Source organism: Labrus bergylta, chromosome 22 (genome assembly GCF_963930695.1).
Source record: "Labrus bergylta chromosome 22, fLabBer1.1, whole genome shotgun sequence".
Lineage (NCBI taxonomy): Eukaryota > Metazoa > Chordata > Actinopteri > Labriformes > Labridae > Labrus > Labrus bergylta.
This window is the reverse complement of record NC_089216.1, coordinates 18,010,608-18,032,782: the sequence shown is the minus strand read 5'-3', so window position 1 is coordinate 18,032,782 and position 22,175 is coordinate 18,010,608. Positions and strand designations below refer to the sequence as shown.

General features: G+C 41.4%; 1 protein-coding gene across 1 annotated transcript; it reads left to right on the top strand.

The window, feature by feature from the left end:
- The first annotated feature begins 1,316 nt into the window (after positions 1-1,316).
- On the top strand, positions 1,317-9,188 carry LOC114918464 (protein S100-P-like). Its single transcript, XM_020646436.3, has 3 exons — positions 1,317-1,550; positions 2,744-8,545; positions 8,947-9,188. Exons 1-2 carry the CDS (start codon positions 1,413-1,415, stop codon positions 2,879-2,881), a joined length of 276 nt encoding a protein of 91 aa, XP_020502092.2. The 5' UTR covers positions 1,317-1,412; the 3' UTR covers positions 2,882-8,545; positions 8,947-9,188.
- The last annotated feature ends 12,987 nt before the right edge of the window (positions 9,189-22,175 follow it).

Below are 22,175 nucleotides of genomic sequence, written 5' to 3'. Positions count from 1 at the left end.
ATGAAATTCAAACCGACACTATGCGAGTATTTGAAAGAGTACAGCGCCAGTGGAGTCTGAAATGTCTGCTGCTACTACATCTCGGACCTAACCACAATGCAGCGGTGGCCTCAATTCAACCAGAGTGCATGGTCAAGTTTTCCACCCAGAGGTACTCTGAGCGCTGAAGGTGCTGCGGTTTTCTGCACATGACAAGTTGACACCTTTCATGCAAGTCAAATGACGACACACATGCAATAGGTAAATGGTTAAGTATGCTTCAGCTGCATTAATCTGACCAAATCGAGGAGTCCTTTTGTTATACATGAGGCTTAAGTAAAATGTGTTAAAACGTTTAAATCCTGTCTTCCTCCTGCCAACTCGGCTAACATCGTCTTGGCTGTGAATTGTTTGCATAATTTGCTTGCATGTACAAAAAATAGTACTATAACCTTTGTAACTAAGATTAACTTAATGATTAATTCCTCTGTTGGTATGTCTAATTCTTAAACTATGACTCGTGATTAAATAATTGACTGTGATGGGAGCCGAGTGAGTCAGTCAGTTAAATAAAGAGCGCTTAAGGCTACAGAAACCCTCCTTCACCTTTATTATTAGACAACATGTGTACCTGTAAAATGACCCGCTGAAGGTGTAAACCACATGAGAGTATGATTCTGTTGCTCTCTGACACATTCACACCGTCTCTGTGGAAACTTTCACCCCTGCACGTACACTTTTTGTTTATTGTAGGTTAAAAATATGTTTCTTTAGGGGGCGCCAGTAGCCTAGTTGTTAGTGTGCGTATGCCCCATGTACGGAGGCTGTGGTCCTCAAAGCGGGCGGCCTGGGTTTGAATCTGACCTGTGGCTCCTTTCCCCCATTTAAAGTTTCTTTCTTGACTCTTATACAGGAAGAGAATGGCTACAAAGGTAGTTGTTGATTTCAAAACCAGACCTAAGGTGGTCGACAGGTGCGTGCGCTCGCCAAAGGCTGAATCAACTTGCATTGATAAAAAGTCGTCGAAAACAAAAACGATGGCTGAAATGCGATGCACATCGAAAAAACGTGCTTCACAAAGCACAAACGACCGCATTAACATCAAACAGGTTTCAGCCTTTGCATGTATTTTTGACGTTTGCATTTGCCTTTTGAATTGGCCTTTTGTGCTTAAGATAGTGAAAAGACCTCCTCTTAAATCAACAAGTACACCCTCTTTATGGATTATGTTGTAAAATTTACAATGGGCGATGAAGGTCTAAGGTCATGTTGACACAGGTGTAGCCACCGCCTAGGCTTCCTCCTGACCCTTTTGTTCAAATGGTATAAAAAGAGTCGCCTGCCTCCACTTCCTCTCCATCTACAGCTCTGTTCACCTGTGTCGGTCGTCCAATTACCACTTAACAATATCAGCCACTTTCTACGCTGCAACTATGTCCAACCTGGAGACAGCCATGGCCCTCCTGATGAAGACCTTTGACACCTACGCTGGTGCTGAGGGCCGTAAGGACTCACTAAGCAAAGCTGAGGTCAAGACTTTGCTGGAGAAGGAGATGCCGGGACTGCTTAAGGTATGGTAAAGCTCAAGAGATGGGGGGTAAATGTACCAAGGGGCGCCATATGGGGGAGAAAAGTCAGGATGATTGACAGGTGGGGCCGTAAAAATATCTAAACATTGGTTAAATTATTTTTCAATATTAATTCCTATTTCATTTTTATTGCATCTGTGTTATCTTGAGACGCTTTTAAAGAGAGCAGGTTAAAGACCTTACTCATTGTTCTGGGATGGGGGAGATGGGATAAGATGCAGGAAGGATTTCTCCTTTGTGTTCCTCTCGTTCCTGTTGTCCACACTTCCATGCTGCTGAGGTGGAGGTTGGAGCAGGGCGTGCATGAATGAGGACAATCCGATAGTTGTGGCTGACTGATTTTGAGTTTCTTGGTGGAGTTACTTGATCTGCTCTAGAATATTATGAATCTAGTTTTGCTTAAGTTCAATGTTTTGTTTTTTTAATCAATCCAACTCTGCAGTTTCTCTAATCCATTCCATACTGTATCCAAAAGTTTTTCAGAGTTGTTCCCACAGCGAAAAAAGTGTCTTCATTCATACACTGTCTTTCGAGTACTGCGGCTCCACAGATATTATTAAAGGTCACATGTTATATAAAATCCACTACTCCATGTTTTTCTAACAGAAATATGTGTCCCTAGTCCGTCAACAAACCTCCCAATGATGAGAAAAGTCCATACTCTCCGTCTTTTGCCTGCTCCACTTTTCAGAAAATGTGTTCTGAGCAGGGCTGAAATAGAGGGGTTTATAGGCATAATCAAATACAGGATCAGAGTGGATTTAGAACAAGAAACTTCACACACATGTTTTGGGGAGCTCTGAGACATATTTAAACTTGTTGAAGAGGAGGAGAATATGTGACCTTTAATGTACTGAATAAACAACAAAGGCCCCAATACTGCACTTTGGGGAACCTTGCACAATATAAACAACCACAACTTGTTTAGATTCGTTGATGTTTTTGATGTCTTGTGAAGGTAGACTTTGTGAAATTAAGCTTTATTTTAAATTAAGCACAATGGGTAAGCATGTTGTTCAGTCCACCAGTGACTTAAGTTGCAGCAATTTCTGAAAACAAAGACTTAAATAAAACTTAAAGTCTTGAAAAATACAGCAGAAAAAGACACAAAAAGAGCATTCACCACTGTACTTGTTACTGTAAGAGTTAAAATAATGTTTTGTTGTTCTGTGCAGGCAGCGAAGAACCAAAGTGAGGTGGACAAGCTGATCCAAGGTCTGGATTTTAACGGAGACTCTGAGGTGGACTTCAGTGAATTTGTTGTGTTGGTAGCTGCTCTAACCTGCGCCTGCCACGACCGCTGTTCCAAGTGAGCACACCCCAAGGTGGGGACAGATGGCGCCAGCAAAGAGATAAAAGTCCCTGTGGTGACTGTTTGGTTTATCCCCTAAATTAAATGATTAACTTACCACTTACATGACTGTGAAGTTTATTGTTACTTACATGAAATCAGGAGTGATGAAGGGTTCACATTCACTGTTGTTGAAGTTTATCAGAATCTGTTGATGAAATGTATAATAAACAGAAAAAATTTAAATGATGCACTGTGAAAATCAAATGTGATGGGTGTAGGTAGAGCAGAAGCAAACAGCTTTCAAGATTAATCAAGTGCACACCAGGATTGTTCAGATTGTCTTTAAAGTTTAACGTATATAAAACATTGGAGTGAACAACATGTTTTGCAAAGTGGCTTCCTCAGGTTCATCCTTTGCAGCCACTTTGTCAAATGGTTTGTTCATGCAAACAATCCCTGGTCTTAAAAAATGTTTTACAAGACTTGCTCTGCTCTGGTAGACAAATGTACAAAACCTCCAGTTCTTAACTGATAAGGAGGGCAAAAGGCAAGAGAAACTTTCCATCCATGTTTTTATTTATTTTATTTTATTATTGGCATCCAGAAAGTTTCCAAAAACATTTATTTCACACCTGCTTTGACAATTTTACAGCACCAGAAAATCCAAGTGTATTAGGTAAAGAAACAAGCAAGTGAGCTTATTACTTTTGTATAAATCTATATTTTACTTTTGAGGAAAAAAGCTACTGACTCTATCTATAATATAATCAAAATGAACGATTTATCAAAAAAAATCACCACTGTACAAATAAAGACATTTGAGCTAGAAAAGGGTTTTTTTCTAACAGGCTGTAAACATGTTTATTTGGGCATTTTAATTCACAAGGCTTTTGGAGCCAGCCTCAAGTGGACACTTGAGAAAATGCAGGTCTTTGCACTTCACTTCATTTTTAAACACAAGATGATGCCGCTTGGCCGAGGTTTCAAAATACCCCTTTAGTAATACTCTTTATTACTTAATTCAGTCAACATCTGCTTTTTCACCCTCAGGACTGAATCCACATTCCCACATCATGAGTCCGTATTGAAGTATGCACTCTGCAGGTTTGAACTCTGTACATTGTAGGTAGAATTTTTTGAACAGTGTCTCCATGCTCTCCATGCCAACAAGAAGATGTTGTTCATGTGACAGACCAGTTAAACCAGAAGAAATGAAAACATCTTTTGTGTATTCATATCCCTCTCACGTCTCACACTCTCACACAGCGGACATTGCAACACTGCGTTTAAATGTTTTTCTGTAGTGGGGATAAATATAGGAAGTACAGTTAAGACCAGCATATTGTTTTATTACCTCAGTAATTTAATCATATTGATTGTCTTCCAGAATCTCACACAATTGCATTTGTGGTTATTAACAAAGTCCTTCCTTTACGTAAACAAGGACACACCTTGTGCATTATGTAATAAGCCCCATGGGCGTTGTAGGCCTCAAGTGTTGGCACAGTTCAAGCCAACATCAATCGTGTTTGACCTTTAAAATTTATTTTTTTATTATGAAAAATCCACTTTCATAGTGTTTCTGAACATATATTTGGCTAACCTGAGTGTCTACCTACCCACAAAATGTGAAATAAACCCATCCAGTCCTTTGTTTGTGGTCTGTATAAGTCTTATAACACAGAGAAAAATGCTCTGTTTCTAATGTACTCTCCTTGTGATGTCACAGTGGGATTCTGGTAAAAAAAAATCCCCTCCCCTCCCCTGATATCTCCACCCATGGACTCCACCCCCAGCCTAGAACAAAACTTTTACGCAGGTCCGCCATTTTTATTCTCTCTACAGAGGAGTGATGTCTACGGGGAAAACTCAGGGGGGGTCATTACATTTAAAGAGACACACACGCCAAAACGGAGCGTTCTGAGCGAGCTGGTTTATACAGGGTCACAAACCTCCTCTGGTGCTTGATTCATGTTATATTTTGACCAAATCACAGTACAGATGTTTCATTTAGACCACAGGGGGACTGTTTGAAAAGGTGGAGAAGGGGGAGAATATGTCCTCTTTAAAAAAAGAAAAGTGTTTTGTAAGAGACCCCAACCGGATTTTACAGAGGGTATAAAAAGAGGGTCCTGACTCTTTTTTCCACTCCATCTACTGCTTTGCCGACCCGTGTTTGTCCTCTGTTTTCCAATCAAGTTTGGAATTTGCCATTTTGGAACATGTTTAGACCTTTAAAGAATATGCTCATGATGATGGCAGTACAAAGACCATAACATCAGTCAAGACAGGAGAAACTGGTGAGAGGTGTGGACAGAACTGAAGACCGTCAGGATGAGCGTGCAGTGCAGCTGGTGGTCAACTCCCATAGCTCTGATAAAATCCTGGCAACTTGTGAGCAAATAAAACTAAAGAAATATCGCTCCTTCAGAAAAGAATGCATGTGTCCATTCAAAATACATCCACTATAGGGCTGTTTTAATAACTGACAGGCTTTGAGTGTCTGACAGGGAGGTTCCTTACAGAGAGAGAGACATTTTTGTTGAAGGTGGGATCGGCATTATTCAAGGGAAACCACAGAGAGATGGCTAGCTATCGACATCCTTGTCAGGCTGTGGAGGACTCCACCTCTATGTGCATGTCTATGCATGTGGGAACGTTGGCATGTCTGTTGCTTTTTTAGAAGATGGCGTGTTGTTTTTAAGATCTAAGATAGCTGCCCAACCTTAAGTATTTTTAACCACAAACCGTCATGACTCGGCTCTCTTCAAAGCCACCAGACTCCTCCGGAAAAAACATGCAATGTTTCCTTACAGAACGCATGCTCTGTGTTCGAAATCAACCACTACTGACTATAATAATAATAATGCATTAGACTTTTATAGCGCTTTTCTATGAACTCAAAGACGCTTACCAAAGAACAACAACAAAACAAAACAGTGACAACAATATAACAAAGACATAGTCAAAGAGAAGGAGGATGAGAACAGAGCTGGTTAGTGGTTGTAGGCGATGTTGAAGAGGTTAGTTTTTGGGGACTTCTTGAAAGGGGGAGTGAAGGTGGGAGCGGCAATGGGGAAGGCTCTGTCTCCCCAGGACCGATGGTTGGGGATATGAAGGTTTTTGCGTCATCAGTAGGGATGTAAAGATGAATCGTAAAATCGTGATCGTAATCAATTCCAAGGTGTCCAAGATTCACATCGGTACTCTGAAAAATGAATCGTAATAAACAAAAACTGTGTGCAAATATTACAAGAAGACAGAGAACTACACAAACAGCACAACCAACATGATGCAGCGTTTAATTAAAACCTCAATGTGAAGCTCCAATCACCTCCACTTGTTGAGAGAAAAAAATACCTTAAAAGGCCCAAACCAAACTGACAAGTGAGTTTGAAGCCCCTAAAGGAATCTTTCTCAGTCATCATTTGTCTACAGTCTCATTTAGGAAAATACATCGTGAGAGAATCGTATTGTGAATCTTATCGCACCGTGAGCTGAGTGAATCGTCATCAGACCTGAGAGTGCGGATGGGAGTGTGCTGGTGTAGGAGCAAACTTTTCTCAACACTGATATTCACATCCCTGCATCCTCTCTCCTCAACTGACCCGGGAATCATTTTCCGCCTGCCATGAAGGATCTTCCACTTCCTTAAAGGATCAATCTGTCAGATATCTTATGACTTAAATTATAAAAATATGCGATGTCAATGCTGGCTCTCTCTCACAACAATGCAGCAGCCGGTATGTCCTCCTTCGAGTTTCATTAAAGGCTTTATATGTGATTTTTTGATCCAGTAGATGTCGCCCTTGAGCACCAGCATGAAACCAAAACAACTCGCGGTGCATTGTTGTGTTAGCATGCTAATGCTAGCGATCTTTATTATGCTCGTATCTTCACACTGCATGTAAATTTACCTGAAATGAGCGTGATCTAGAAACACAGTTAAGCAGTGAGTACAGTATGTTATTCTTCTTTTCTCTAGTCCCTCAATTAAACAACTTTTATACACGAGGGGAGGAGTCAGCCGGCCGTCCCAACAATGTAAACAAACTGAAGATAGGACTCTGAAAACTCTGAAAACATCACAGACAGTGGGACTTGGGTGTTACACCCATTGTAGACAGTCATGACTCACAGAGTTATTTTCAGAGGATATCCTTGATTTCTATTATATTTAAGTGTGAAAAATCACATAGAAAGACTTTAACAATTGTTTTTTTTTGATGAAGATATCAGTCCATCTTTATGTGAAATGAACTTAAAGGTTTTCTACATTTTTTTTACATGAGGGTTTGAATCATTGAGAGTTTGAATAGAAAAGATCTTTATTGTCATTGCTATAAAAAACAGTTTAGCAGCTCTTCTCAGCTACAATATTAATAATGTAAAGACAACATTCACAGCTGTTTGTAAAGGTGAATCAGCTGTGCAACTCGCCATCAGTACATGGCATCCATAGACTGTTAATGGACGAAGAACCCATCTGTTACTGCAGAGGGCTTTGGAGTCCCATTTGTGGCGGTCTCCATGCTGGAAATGCCGTCTCACCCTAACTTACAGTCAACCTAAGGACAGCCTGAGAGTTGGAGCTGAGGCAGGTTCTGAGCCTCATGAAAGTATGTGAGTTGCACCTGGGCCTCCGGCGTCTGCAGCCCCGGGCTCTCTGACAGCTTGACAGCTCAGTGCTTCGCTCTTGTGAGAGAAGTTTTCCTTCCTGCACATAGACGACAACTCACTGCTTTATTCTTGTTCTTTACGTCGAGCAGGGAAAAATAATTTCGGTATTCCCGAGACAGAAAGCTCACGGCTGAATGGTCACTGTCATGTTTGTTTACAGCGTGCAATGTTCTTTCTCCCAGGATGCTACTGCGCTGACGTTAGCGTAACCTCGCCCGCTTTTTGTCAGCTGTTTAGCATAAAGTAAACGAGTAACGAGTGCTTTTAAACGTCAGTTATTGTTTTGCTGTTATTGAATCTGGAACGTAACTAATTAATTACTAGTTACCGCAAATAGTAGTGGTGTAACCATAGGGTGTAACAGTAATGCATTACTTAGCAACGTCCCAACACTGGTGACAGGAGCAGTGTTTGGTTAGTTCCCAAACTGGCGACCCCTATCATTGTTCGATTCCTGGGGGGGAACGTAATACCCTTACGATGAAGTTAACGCAGCCATTTTAAGCCCAATCCCTTTACTATCAGATTTAAAGGGGCCGTTTGCACCGCGCCACTGAGGCTGTTGCATATGATTTATTGAACAGGATGCCAAAGACCTGTAAAATGATCGCACTAGTTTTCTTGAACAAATGAGCACATATCAGAGTCTTTAAAAACACTCCACGCCCAAAACAGGTTTACTCTTCACTAATGATGTAATATGCACAGAGGGCGTTGTAGGGCTTGGGTTGTTCCCAAACCTGTGTTTTTTCATCAGGTATAAAGAGAGCTGCCTTCCTCTGCCTTTCACTCCATCTGCAGCTCTGTCAACCCGTGTTTGTCTTCTGTTCCATTCTTAACCATGTCAACACCGCAAGCCGTCGGCATCACAAAGCTGAAGGTAGTCGTTACCCTCCTGGTTGAGACCTACAAGGAGTATGCCAGTGCTGGGGGCTGTAAGAAGACCTTAGACCACAACGAGTTGAAGACTCTGATACAGACTGAGTTTCCTGAACTGCTCCAGGTACATAAAACTTTTGTGTTTTTCCATGTGTTTTAAGTTTCTTTATAAGATGCATGCATTTCGATTGATTCAATCATGATAGTTTTTTGGACGTTGGCATCAAGCACAACTTTGACTTTGTATTTTTAAGGCTCTGCTGATGTTGTTCATGTCTTGTTAAGGAAGATTTTGTGTGATTTAACCTCTAAATATTTTTAAAATGTCCAACCCATCATTACTTCCTGCGTCAACAAGAAGTTTTAAACGTTTTTAAATCAAAAATACCTCCCTGGGACTTTACAAAAAAATAACTTTTTTAATTTTAAAAGTCTACAATTTTGATATTGAACTTGTTTAGAGCTCCCCATTGCACACACTGTACCATAACTTTAATATTATTGTTCTTTTGTTGGTTTGCACAGGACCCAAGGTGCCAGAAGGATATGAAACAGGTGACTGCTCTGTTCGACCATGACGGAGATGGTGTGGTCACCTTCGAAGAGTTTGTTTCGGCCATATCTGCTCTGTCCTGTTGCATGAACCAAATGTCCCAATGAGTGAACACTGCGTCCGCACCCTTGGGTGGGGCCAAATGACACAGAATAAATCCCTGTGGTGACTGTTTTCTTGAACAACTGAATAAAAATCACTAACTTACCATTTACATGCCTGTGAGGTATTTTGTTCTTCTGTGAAATCATGATGAATGAAAAAAAACTTGCACACAAAGGAAAGTTAATCTATCATTGTTACTCAACTTTTTTTTGTTAATGATTTATTTTTGGGCTTTTTGTGCCTTTAATTGAGAGATAGGACAGTGGATAGAGTCAGCAATCAGGGAGCAAGAGTAAGGAATGACATGCATGAATTGTGGGATTTGAACCCGGGCCGCCTGCTTGGAGGATCATGGCCTCCATACATGGGGCGCATGCACTAACCACTGCGCCACCAGTGCCCTGAATAAATTAAAACTTGCACACAAAGGAAAATGAATATATCATTGTTAGATTTAGTCAAACATTTACGAATACAAACTTGTACATTTACTAGAATTAAGTCGTAAGAGAAGAGAGTCCTACATTTACGAGATTTGTTATTTCAGCCTGTAGTTAAATCAGTAGTATATAAATGAGGAGCATCTTGTGAAGGTACTTAAAGATTTCACAAATAAGGTACGTGTTCAAAGTCATAAAGAAGGCCTGCTCTGTGATAGGCTGCAAGCTGGACTCTTTTGTAGTGGTGACAGAGAGGAGGACTCTTAACAAACTGTTATCCATTATGGATAATCCTGATCACCCTCTGCACACCTTACTGGACAAACAGCGGAGCAGCTTCTCCAACAGACTGATACAACTCTGCTGTCACAAGGACAGATACAAGAAATCTTTCTTACCAAAGGCCATAACTCTGTACAGCAGCTCACCTCATGCGAGCAGAGAACTGTCATCATGATAATATCTGTCTCTCCATACTGTAATCTGTTCTGCACACGTTAAATTTACAAATTATCCCTGCACTCATGTTCACTTCATTTGGCTGTCTACTCGCCGTTATATTGTATAGTTTCTGCTTATTATGTCACACTCACGCACTTTAACTTATGTATCACTGATTGCACAACTCTGAACAACTCCCCATGTCAATACTGTCCATTTACATCTACCTCCAGCAAAGTTTGTTGTATTTAATCTTTTCATATTTAAGACTAGTAATGCTTAGTTAAATCCTGGTTGTATATATTCTCATTCTTAGTTTTGATATTTTTATTTGCTTTCTATTTAATATTATATTGTGTTTATTTGTTCATATTGTGTGTTGGATAACCTGCTGCTGTAACGCCACAATTTCCCAGTTTAGGATCAATTAAGTAATTCTATTCTATTCACACTGCTTTTTTCAACTCATAGCGCCTTTTTTACATACAAGCCTATGGAAAAAGGAAAAAGGATGACGCCTTTTCAAAAAGCACTGCGCCCGACTCCTTTTTCAGTTGAATTGTTTCAACTTTTGGTTGTTCAGGGGCATCCTCCTCCTCAAACGTCAAAGCTAATGCAAATGGTTGCACTGTATTTGCCATTTTACCAGCCAACGTTATCGGTAGAAATCTATCTGGTAGACGGCCACTGAGGCTGGGCAGGTCACCTAATCAGTTATTGAACAGGACACCAAAGACCTGCAAAATGATCGCATTAGTTTTCTTGAACAAATGAGCACATATCAGAGTCTATAAAAACATTCAATGCCCATAAACATGTTTACTCTTCACTAATATGCACAAAGGGAGTTGTAGGGCTTTAGTTGTTCCCAAACCTGTTTTTAATGTATAAAGAGAGCTGCCTGCCTCAGCCTTCCACTCCATCTGCAGCTCCGTCGAGTCTTCAGTTCTACTCTTAAACATGTCAGCCCAGCCAGAACCATGCATGACAAACCTGAAGGAAGCCGTTTTCCTCCTGATTGGGACCTACAATAAATATGCCAGTGTTGAGGGCTGTAAGAAGACCTTAAGCAAGAACGAGTTCAAGACTTTGATACAGACGGAGATGCCTGAACTGCTCGAGGTACGGTACACACCTTGACAGATAGCTGTACAGACTGTGGTGATAATTGCGCTGAGATATGATTACTTTGGAGATATATCAACTAATTTAGTAAATGCTGCTTATTGTGGATTTATGCTAAATTTTAAAAGAGGCTAAGGGGACTGGAAGAACAAGAAAGCAAAAATAATGATTACCTCTATCTAATTTTTGGATTTATTATCAGGGTTAGATCAGTGTTTGAAAGCATCGAACTTTAAGGACCCTCATGGTCAGTGGTTCTCAACTGGTGGGCCGTGAATCAGAGGTGGGTCGCGAATGTGTGCCTGGAAAAAAAAAATCTTCATAAACATGTTTTTTCAAATCAGTTTTTTTTCCTTCTGGCACGTGTTTTTGAACCGACTGATGTCCTTCCCCATTTTTATTTAGAAAATAAATCTGATTGGTCGAAAAATGTCAGAAATTTGGGCCACAATTTTTCACAGAGGAAGGTGGTGGGTCTTGAGGCTAGACGAGTTGAGTACCACTGGTCTAGAAATGTTTGTGTTTTTCCATGTGTTTTGTGTTTCTTTATAAGATGCATGCATTTTGATTGATTCAATTCATCATAGTTTTTTGAGCGTTGGCATCCAGCACAACTTTGACTTTGTATTTTTAAGCTCTGCTGATGTTGTTCATGTCTTGTTAAGGTAGATTTTGTGTGATTAAACCTCTAAATATTTTAAAAAGTCCAACCCATCATTACTTCCTGCCTCAACATGAAGTTTTATCCGTTTTTAAATCATAAATACCTCCTTGGGACTTTACAAAAAAACAAAAAAAAAGTCCGCACACACTGTACCATAACTTTAATATTATTGTTCTTTTGTTGGTTTGCACAGAAGTCAACGTGCGAGGTTGGGATCAACAAGCTGTTCACAGACTTGGACCAGAACGGAGATAATGTGGTCGACTTCCAAGAGTTTGTTTCGGCCGTAGCTGATCTTGCCTGTTGCTACCACGAGCTCTGTCCCAATGAGTGAACACTTCGTCCGCACCCTTGGGTGGGGCCAAATGACACAAATGAAATCCCTGTGGTGACTGTTTTCTTAAACAACTGAATAAAAATCACTAACTTACCATTTACATGCCTGTGAGGTATTTTGTTCTTCCTTGAAATCATGATGAATGAATAAAAACTTGCACACAAAGGAAAGTTAATCTATCATTGTTACATTCATGACAAAAATACAAACTTTTATACAGGACTCGTTTTGCTCCGGTAGACGATGAAACAAAAAATTGATCTCATAATATTGAAATGTACGGAAGCCCTAAGCGGACATTTGAACAAACTCTGTTTTCCTCACTTGGAACCTTTATGGGAAAACAAGTAACCCATAACCATGTGGGAAATCACTGTTAAAAAAAATGTACAGATGTATGTCTGCTTTGACGTCCTTTAAGAGGCAGAACCCGGCTCATGATGATGAGGGGATTGGACAGAGGGATAGAGGGAGATGCAGGAAGAAAGCGACTGAACAATTAAATGCAAAGCAATACATGAAATAGATTTAAAGCTACAATGTCAGCAATGCTGGTATGTGCAGTGTTAGTTATAAAAATGTACTTTTGAATTGCATCAAAGTGATGTCTTTGAAAAAAATGGGCCTCAAAACATCACAACTTTCACTGCAACTATTTTTGAGAAGCTGCAGCAAACTCCAGATTCATAGGCCACATGGATCACAATAAGGCCCAAAGAACAAATGTGTCAACTCAAAATACAACCGCCTAGTGCTTGTTATTTTTATTCTTATTAGTATTGTAAGTGTTTGACAACATTGCAGGGAGGATCCCTTCAGAGAGAGACAGAGAGAGAGGGCGAGAGAGATGTTATGTTAAAAGGTGTGGTTGGCATTAATCCATGAGAGCCAGAAAGAGTTGGCTTGATTCCAGCGTTCTTTGCAGACTCATCCACACCCAGTGCACACATAAAGGCTGGTGGAAGGGTTGGCATGGCGATGATTGCACACACAAAAAAACGTTTGTCCCAGTAAAACAGGCTTGAGAGGGGCGGAGAGCGAAGAGATTACAAATGAATCAATCATGGATGATGTTTTTTCTTTGCCAGGTACCCCAGGATAGGACTCCAATGCAATAATCCAGCCGGGGAGTGATGAGGGCATGTATGATAATATTTTTACGACACAATAACATGATTAAAAAAAAGACAACAGAGCATGAAAGTGAACTGCAGACGGACACTACTAACAGAATTTGAAATGTGAAAGAAGAATAGGAATGTTAATAATCTTAAACATGTTGAGACTGTAAATCGCTTTAACACACTTGATTGTCGAATGACATTTCATGTGGTGAGTGCTGAGCGGTGGCAAAATCAGGTTGCCTGATTGCCTCGGTCATGTTAGAACAATAACTTGGCTTCCTGTTTAAGTAGGACATGAAGGGGCCTGCATGTGAAGACACACAATCTCCTAAGAGTTCTGAGAAATCAAGACGAACATGTTTTCACTTCATCTGAGCGGTTTGACAGCATGCTTCCAATCAATTTCTTTAACAAAGAAAGATTACATTTTGCATATAAAGGTGTGCAACATCATCTCTTTTGCAGAAGGGGAGAAGAGGGAACCTGCAAAGTCTCAAGCGAGTGGTCAGAGCCGCAACTTTTTTTTCTCTGATGCAACAGTTTGAGCCGCCAAAGCACAAAGCATGTCACCACTTCACAAACAGCACCATGCAGACATCTCTGTGGTCGCATACGGCGGCTATTTCTAACTCCTGGAGGTGACGAACACAAAAAGACAACAAGGACTGAAAGGTAAAAGCTCTGCAGCGTGACTGACATAATAAACATTACTGGTGTTGTTTTATGGCCTTCAGCTGGAGGGTCATCGTAAGAACAAAACTCCACATAGTAACGTTTTTTTCTGTTTGTTGAATCAGCAAAAAATTCCCAGTCAGAAATAAGACATACCATGGAGATGGTTGCCAAGTATTCTATTCAACAGACTTTCAGCTTCAGATTATGTTCCTTTAAAAACGCAGGTCTTTGACTCACTATTGCATCGGTTTTTATTTACGTGTATACGGCACCAAACTATCTCAGGACGCTTTAAAAAAGAGCAGGAGTTATGAGTTGACTTGTGTTGACCCTGGTGTGTACCTGTGTGTGTATGGGGTGTGGTGCATTCCTCAGGCTTGATATCATCCACTTGAGATCAACTGTGCATGTGCTGCAGAGTGGGTATACAGGTTCGATTTGTGTGCAGCCTCAACGATCAACCAATGAGAGGAGAGAGCACCTGCCTGTCAACACACTCCTTAAAGAGCTTGACCTGCCACTGACTCACCTGTTCAAACATTTTGTTCTATGGCTGGGGGTGGAGTCCATGGTTGGAGATACCAGGGGAGAGGAGGGGACTTCTTTACCAGAATAATAAAATAATATTAATAATAATAATAACTTTATTTATATAGCACCTTTAAAAACAAATGTTTACAAAGTGCTGTGACAGACAAAGCAAATACAGAAACACGACAACAGAACAGAGATCAACAGAGAGGGCAAAATTGTATAAATGCAAATAACAGACAGATCCAACAGGCAGGTATGGAGAGGCAGTTCAGTACAGTGAAGGAAAATGTGTTTAAAATCAACCAGGAGAGAACAAAATTAAAATTGAGGGAGAGTGGGACGACATCACATCACAGGCTGTAAACACAGAATGAAGATAAAAAGAAGGGATTAACAGGACATTGGTTAAATGGATAAAGCAACAGAGAGCTGAAGAGTTAAACGATAAAAGGAGTAGGAATTTGAGCAGTAAAATGAATACCGGAAGGGATACATTTTAAGGCTAAAACATTTGAAGAAGAGAAAAATAAAAAAGGTTAAAAGCAATAAAATTCATAAAAGGAAGGGATAGATCTTTAAAGGAGAAATCACACGAAAGACGCCACTGACTGTGTTCAAATCCCACTGTGACATCACAAGGAGAGCACATCATGATGAAGGAAAAGACATGTGACATCTGCCCCCAGACCCACCATTATATTGCCCCTAGCAACTTTTTTTCATGCATCTGACACTCATGGTTTCATGACACATAAACGTATTAAATCTTCTCAGATTACACAGAGTTTACAGCATCACTTAAACAAACAAAGAGAGATTTAGACAGGAGTGGAAACTTGAAGAAGAAGCGCCTTGTTTGCTAATCCGAGCTGCTCCTTAATCCACCTCTGTGATACTTTCTGTCTTGAGGTCAGGTCAACACACTCTATTAGCTCACCAGCAGGGAGCCGTGGCCCAGTGACACACTTTCTCCAGCAGGGGCAGTTATGCAATATTAGAACGACTGTGCTGCCCTCTAGTGGCTGCAGCGTGCTCTCTTTCTCTCAGACAGCATTCCTGACAGTACAACAGGTGCAGAGATGACATGCTATCTCAAATAAAGAGCCGCTGTATCTGTGTTAATGACCTCTCTTGTCTCTATGTTTTACTGTAGTTGATGTGTCTGCAGGCCGAGTTCAAGGCCTCCTCCTCCTCCCAGCGCTGGTTGTGAAACGTGTTTGCTCTGTAAGTGGCTTGCAAGGTCGCCTCTCTCTCTCTCTCTCTCATTATGACGGCTTACAGGGATTAGGGGGAGAAGGATGCGGCTCTGGAGTCAGGAGATACAGGTGGGAAGAAAAGAAGAAATAGAGTGGTGGGGTTTAGGAGGTTACTGTATTTAGTGTCCCGGGTAATCAAGTCTAGTTTTCCCTCTCTTTTTTTTTGTCTTACAATGTTGCTGCATTTTTGTTCTGAGGGTTTCACAGAGACACTGAAGTGAGTTCATGACACGGTACCTGACAAAGTCGTTTTTGAGTTATTGGTTGAAGGACTTTTGATGTCATCTGAATTCAACATTGGGTCAAAACATGCCCTTAAGATTATGATTACATATGAAAAAAAACACAATGGGGGTGCTGGTGGAGCAGTGGTTAATGTGCGGTACCCATGTATGGAGGCTATGGTCCTCCAAGCGGGCGGCCCAGGGTTCGAATCCCACCTAGGGTTCCTTTCCCTGCATGTTCTCCCTCCCTGATTTCCAGATCTAGCCACTGTCCTATCTCTCCATTAAAGGCACAAAAGATAAATCTTTAAAAAAAAAAGAGAACATGATGGCGTCATCATTTTTTCATGTTTAAGTTGTGGGTAAAGGTTACCCCCCTTCTTGCAAAGACCAAAGACATCAATGTAGTCTCAGTGACGTCACCCCTTGGTGGTCACCACATTGGAAATACAATCTCCTCCTGACCTTTAAACAATCTCCAGGCTGAGGCTGGCCTTTAGCTGTAAGCGTGTTTATTTCCGCTGTAAAAACTGACATTTTAATGGGGCACTTAATGGGGATCCCTTGGCTCAGGTGGACACAAGTGGACAGTTTTCTGCACATCTGCGTTGTCTTCTTTTTCCCGCCTCGTGGTCGCCACTTGACAAATACACCTGTCATATAGTTTTCACCCTACATTTTGGTATATAGAGCACGGGTTATCCAGATTTCATCAACATCTTCTGAACTGAACTTTTTAGACATCTGGGCCTGGATTTCTTAATGCAACTTACCATTTCAAAGTCCTTTTTCTGATAAAGCAAGCATGTGCTCATCATGTCATCATCGTAAATGTTTAACTCAGAATGAAACCAACTTTATGATCTTATGGGTAATTTGATTTTCTCAGAAATGTATGATGTCTCTTTAAATGCCATGTGAGACATCTGACTGCACCACAAATGGATGCTGAGTCACTCTTTATTACAACATGACTGGAATAACTTGTGTGTTGGTGGTGCGTTTAAAAAAAAAAAGGAGTCGGAAACACATGTTTATGATTGTTTAATTGTCCTAAAAGAAACCTGTCCCCCGAGAAGGACCTGTTGACTGCGTGTGTGGATCGGACATTTCTGCACGTCTGCGTTGGCTTCTTTTTCCTGCCTCGTAGTTTTCACCCTACATTTTGGTATATAGAGCACGGGTAATCCAGATTTCGTCAATTTGAAAGTATCTGGAGAGGTAGAATAGAATATCTTTATTGGCACCAGGTACAATGACATTTAGTGCATCAATGCAAAATTCAAAGTAAGTAGTGGTTCCCAAACTCCTTCTGCCAGCCCCCCTTTTGGTAGATAAAAGTCTTTTTAAAACCACCACACCCCACCCCTCATTCGGCGGTCACCCAGGGTCGAGTAGGACTCCTTGGTCCTTGACAAGTACATCTTTATAGACCATGATTTTGGTCATTCTGGACTGAGAACCTATTTCTTAGGCCCCTTGTCTAAGAAATAGGGTCTCGTTTTTTCTGGGAAGAAAAAGCGCTGGCTGTGCTCTGAGAAGAAAAGCACTGCTCGCCTGTCTCTATGACAACAGTCTGTTGACAACGGCCGCTGTATGGCAGACACTGCTCTGTCACTTTTTACTGCATGTTTTATGTTTGAGATCTTTTTTTCTTTTTACCTCCAGCAGACACGGAGCAAACAGGATGAGAGTACAAGACACGATCCGTATAGGCGGCAAAGAAAACAGGGAATATAATATATAACATCTGGGAAAGAGCGGCGGTGACGTCAACAGCGCCTTTCTGAAAAGTTGAAACATTTTCATGCTTGTTGAAAAGATGCTGGGCGCTGCGCTTTTCTTCCAGGCGGCTGCATTTTGCTGCAAACGCTCTCGACTCATTGAAAACAACTGAAAAAAGGCGCTGGCGCTCAGAAAAAAAAAAAAAATGTTGTGTGGACACAGGGCCTAAGTCTTCAAAAAGGTGGTGTATCTCATTGTCAATATTAGCTTTGGAGAATTGGTAAAGTGGTCCACATTTCCATTTGAGTATTCCCAGCTACGATTGCTGGGGACAGACCTGGAGCATTAGCACTCCTGTTGGGTCGTGGCTGATGGAGGATCAGGGTCTTTTTTTATAGTAAGAGATAGATCATGCTGCATATATGTCCTCCAGGGTGATATGCAGATCATCTTCTGTATGGGTCACATTGAGCACGTTGTCTGTGAAGGAAACCTTTAGCCCTGAACCTGATGACCTGATGAACTTTTGCATCAGTTTAGTACTGGATTTTGACTCCTTCTGTATAGGTGCTGACCTGTGAGATAAAGATTAGCGTCAATGAAGATGGAGTTGGAGCGATGACACTTCTGTTTCCTCCCCATTGACCTTGAGACCACTAACCATACACATCAACACACAAACATATATCCACATACAGTAATCACACTGTAAGTCAAGCCTCCTTTCATTTTTTTTATTAATTCAAACATAGTCCACTAAAAGAGAAGAATAGCAACGTCAGTGTGAGATCAAAACATCAGCATTTTGTCAGATGTAACAGTCATTCTTTTAAACAGAAACCCCCCCCCGTCATAACCATAGGGCCACCCCTAAACGGTGCGGGGATCGCTGATCTAATCCGATGTTGCTAGCAAAATATTCACTTCATATCTGATCTTCTGAACTGAACTTTTTAGACATCTGGGCCTGGATTTCTTAATGCAACTTACCATTTCAAAGTCCTTTTTCTGATAAGGCAAGCATGTGCTCATCATGTCATCATCGTAAACGTTCAACTCAGAATGAAACCAACTTTATGATCTTATGGGTAATTTGATTTTCTCAGAAATGTATGATGTCTCTTTAAATGCCATGTGAGACATCTGACTGCACCACAAATGGATGCTGAGTCACTCTTTATTACAACATGACTGGAATAACTTGTGTGTTGGTGGTGCGTTTAAAAAAAAAAAGGAGTCGGAAACACATGTTTATGATTGTTTAATTGTCCTAAAAGAAACCTGTCCCCCGAGAAGGACCTGTTGACTGCATGTGTGGATCGGACGTTTGAGTAGCGACTAACAAACAGTTGTCAGGGATTGAACAACATAGCAGGGAGTTTCTCTCATACCTCACATTCCTTTGAACTTAGTGTCACCGAGGCCATTTCTGTCTAACAGGATGCTGGTGTGTGTCTGCTCTGAAGACTGAAGTCCCGGCTGCTCGCCTGGATCCTGATTTATGAGCGACCGCAGGCCCTCTGTAGACCGTCTACGTGTGAGCTGCAGATAAGATTTGCAGTGTCGTCTGTGTTCACATGACCGAGGAGCTCTGAGAACAACAAACAGACCTCACTCACAGCAGCCAGGGTCGGCTCTGTGACCTTTGACCTGCACACGTGGTAAGCGGGATTATGGTGCGAAAGGAGCCTTCTGCAGGAATTTATGTTTGGCTGCAGCTCACATTTTTGAGATATGGAATAAGAACACATATGTTGTACACTGAAGTAGCGCCCAAAACAGAGGGGCTTCACTAGTAGAAAAATTAACAACAGAGCATACGTTACCCCAACTTCATTCTCAGCATGTGTTTTCTTAAAATGAAGGAAATCCTGCTTTTTATTTAAAGGAGATCTATTCTGCGGATCCATATTTGAATACATACAAGCAAGTTTTTTTCAAACACAACATTCACAGTTGTTGGCGTAATCACCAGACGGGGTTTCCTGCTGCTCTGAACGAGACGTTATGAGAACTTCACGAGACTTGGCCAGAACCTCTCGCATTAGAGCTAAGTCTCCGCCCACACGGAGATACACTCACATTTTCCTGCGACTGCAAACAGAGCCGGCCAATTGAAAGGAAAGTGTGCACTTTGGGAGAGAGGGCCTTGCTGCTAATTTCCGCATACTCAATGTGCGCCGCGGTCTGTCAAAGCTGAGCACTATGCCGCCATTAGCTGCCACTTTAGTCGATGCTCCTGTTTCCACAGCGAGTGCTGCGGTTCGTCTCCAGTGCGTGCCAGCAGCGGCACTCCGCTCTGCTCCGTTTCAAATACACTGCAGGTCTATTTAAAAGAGTACGCTGCAGGCACGCGTCAAGCTGGACAGAATAGATTGAATTGAACAGGAAGTCAGACAAGGGAACGCACTGAGCGACCGGCTAATTTCTAAATAAAACATAATATACGGACTGCCAATCATATTTTCAATCACTTTATCAACATGGCACAGAATGAACAACAAATCATCCTCAGAAAGTGATTTGCAGCTGAAAGTAACATGTTTTTCCCTTTATCCCCGCGTGATCTCGTAGTTCTCCTGTGATGTGTGCACAGCTGATCATGGCTGCGCTCACGTCCCAGAAACTGACCAAGTGTGGCAGGGCACGCCCTCCGACGGAGCTAAACCGTGGCACTGACGGACCGTGGCGGGCAAGTAGAATGTGGAAATTGTGAGTTGATGATACAACAGATGAAATTAGCTGTATCAAGTTTTTTTGTTGAGCTTCACATCTCGAAACGCTGCTCAATCAGTGTCCCAGTAAGTAAGATAGATCTCCTTTCAGCCTAGCTTCCGTGTGTGCACTCCTGGTGTTTTCTCATTAGAGAGACTGAGCTGATCAACATCTACGGTGGCCCATTTACTCACTATGGACGAGTACCTCATACAAACAAACTTCAAAAGTACCGACCTATCCCTTTAAGAGAAGATAATCCACCTGCATGCATGCTTACCTGCGTGCAGCCAACAGAATCATACCTCCACTTTAAGATGAGATAAAATCAGGAATGTTCATAAAACGTCTCAAATGAAATTAGATGGTGGGCCGTTTGACACAAGCAAACATCCCCGACTACGGTGGCTGGGAAGTGCAAAGCAAAATGACAAAGTCTGAAACACTTTTACAAAATCTGAGACAAATTTAAATTTTGAAAAACATTTTTACATTTAGAAAACAAAATTACAAAACCAAAACACTTTTGCAATCACTGAGACAAATGTACAAGTGCCAGTCCACAAACAAATTTACAAACGACAGAATCCTGACAGAAAGGGAAAGTACCAAATGCAGGAAGTGACCCGGAAGTGAAGGAGTTAGAGGTCATTTTGTTTGTTTTGGATGAATAAAAAGCAAAAATGTTTTTCAAAATGTAAATTTGTCTCAAATTTGCAAAAGTGTTTCCCACTTTGTAATTTTGTTTTGCACTTCCCAGCCACCGTACCCGACAGAATAAATCATAACACAGATGAAACAAAAGAAAGAAATGTGTCTACTTGACGAACATTAGCCCTGAATTTTGGAGGTTTCCTGAGAATCTCTAAGTTTGGTCTCTGTTTCCTCTAAATGCTCACGACCTTCTTAAATTGTCCTCTGATCAAAGGGGGCAAACAGAAGCTGCAGGACAGAAACAGAACCAGGAGCACTTTGTAAACTTGTTGAACCGTCTGTCAGCGATCATTCTTCGTCTGCAGACAAGTTAACAGCGTGCTGAGAGGCTGAGTTATTTGCATTGAGAGCACATTCATGCCTGCACTCTGCTGATAACAGGCTCTCTGTGGACGGACTGTGACCGCATGATGTAATCCACATTTCCCTGCTTCTACAGACACTTGTCTGTGACGTCAGTTAAGCTCAGTGTCTCTGCGCCGTGCTGTAACGCAAACAGGGCCGCTCTCTGTCCTCTTCTCTTATCCACACACTCCAACACACCCACCACACACACACACGCAGTGAAACACATGACAGGGAGACTTTGTCCTTGTCCGTCAGCAGGGCCACAGAAGTCCGTCAGCACAGACATTTAAACTTTGTAGGAGTTATCTCGGCCTTCATCATCAGACATTATTTATCTGACCCACACCATTAGCACCCATAGAAATCTTTGAATACACATAAAAGACTCTTAGGTTTTCTATTTAACTGACATCAACTATAATCTGACATATTTTAAAATCAGGAGTTTAAATCCATGAGGTTTTCGATCCTTGGTTCCTCAACCGAGGGTCAGGACCCGGCAGTGGGCCACGGAGCCGTCTTCAGTGGGTCACAGTTGTGTGCCTTCGAAAAAGTTGGGGCAAAACGTTTTGTGCAGCAAAGTGCTGACTCACGAAAGCAAGAAGCCATCAAAAGTGGAATGGTATTAAGTAACAAATCCATCTGCTGATGAAGGCGACAGTTGGGTTTTGTGATGTTGACATACTCTTACGTTTTGTTCTGTCTCAGTCTGAACTGCACCATTTTTATCTCAATGATCAATATTATGATCTCAGAAGGGTGATATACCAATTT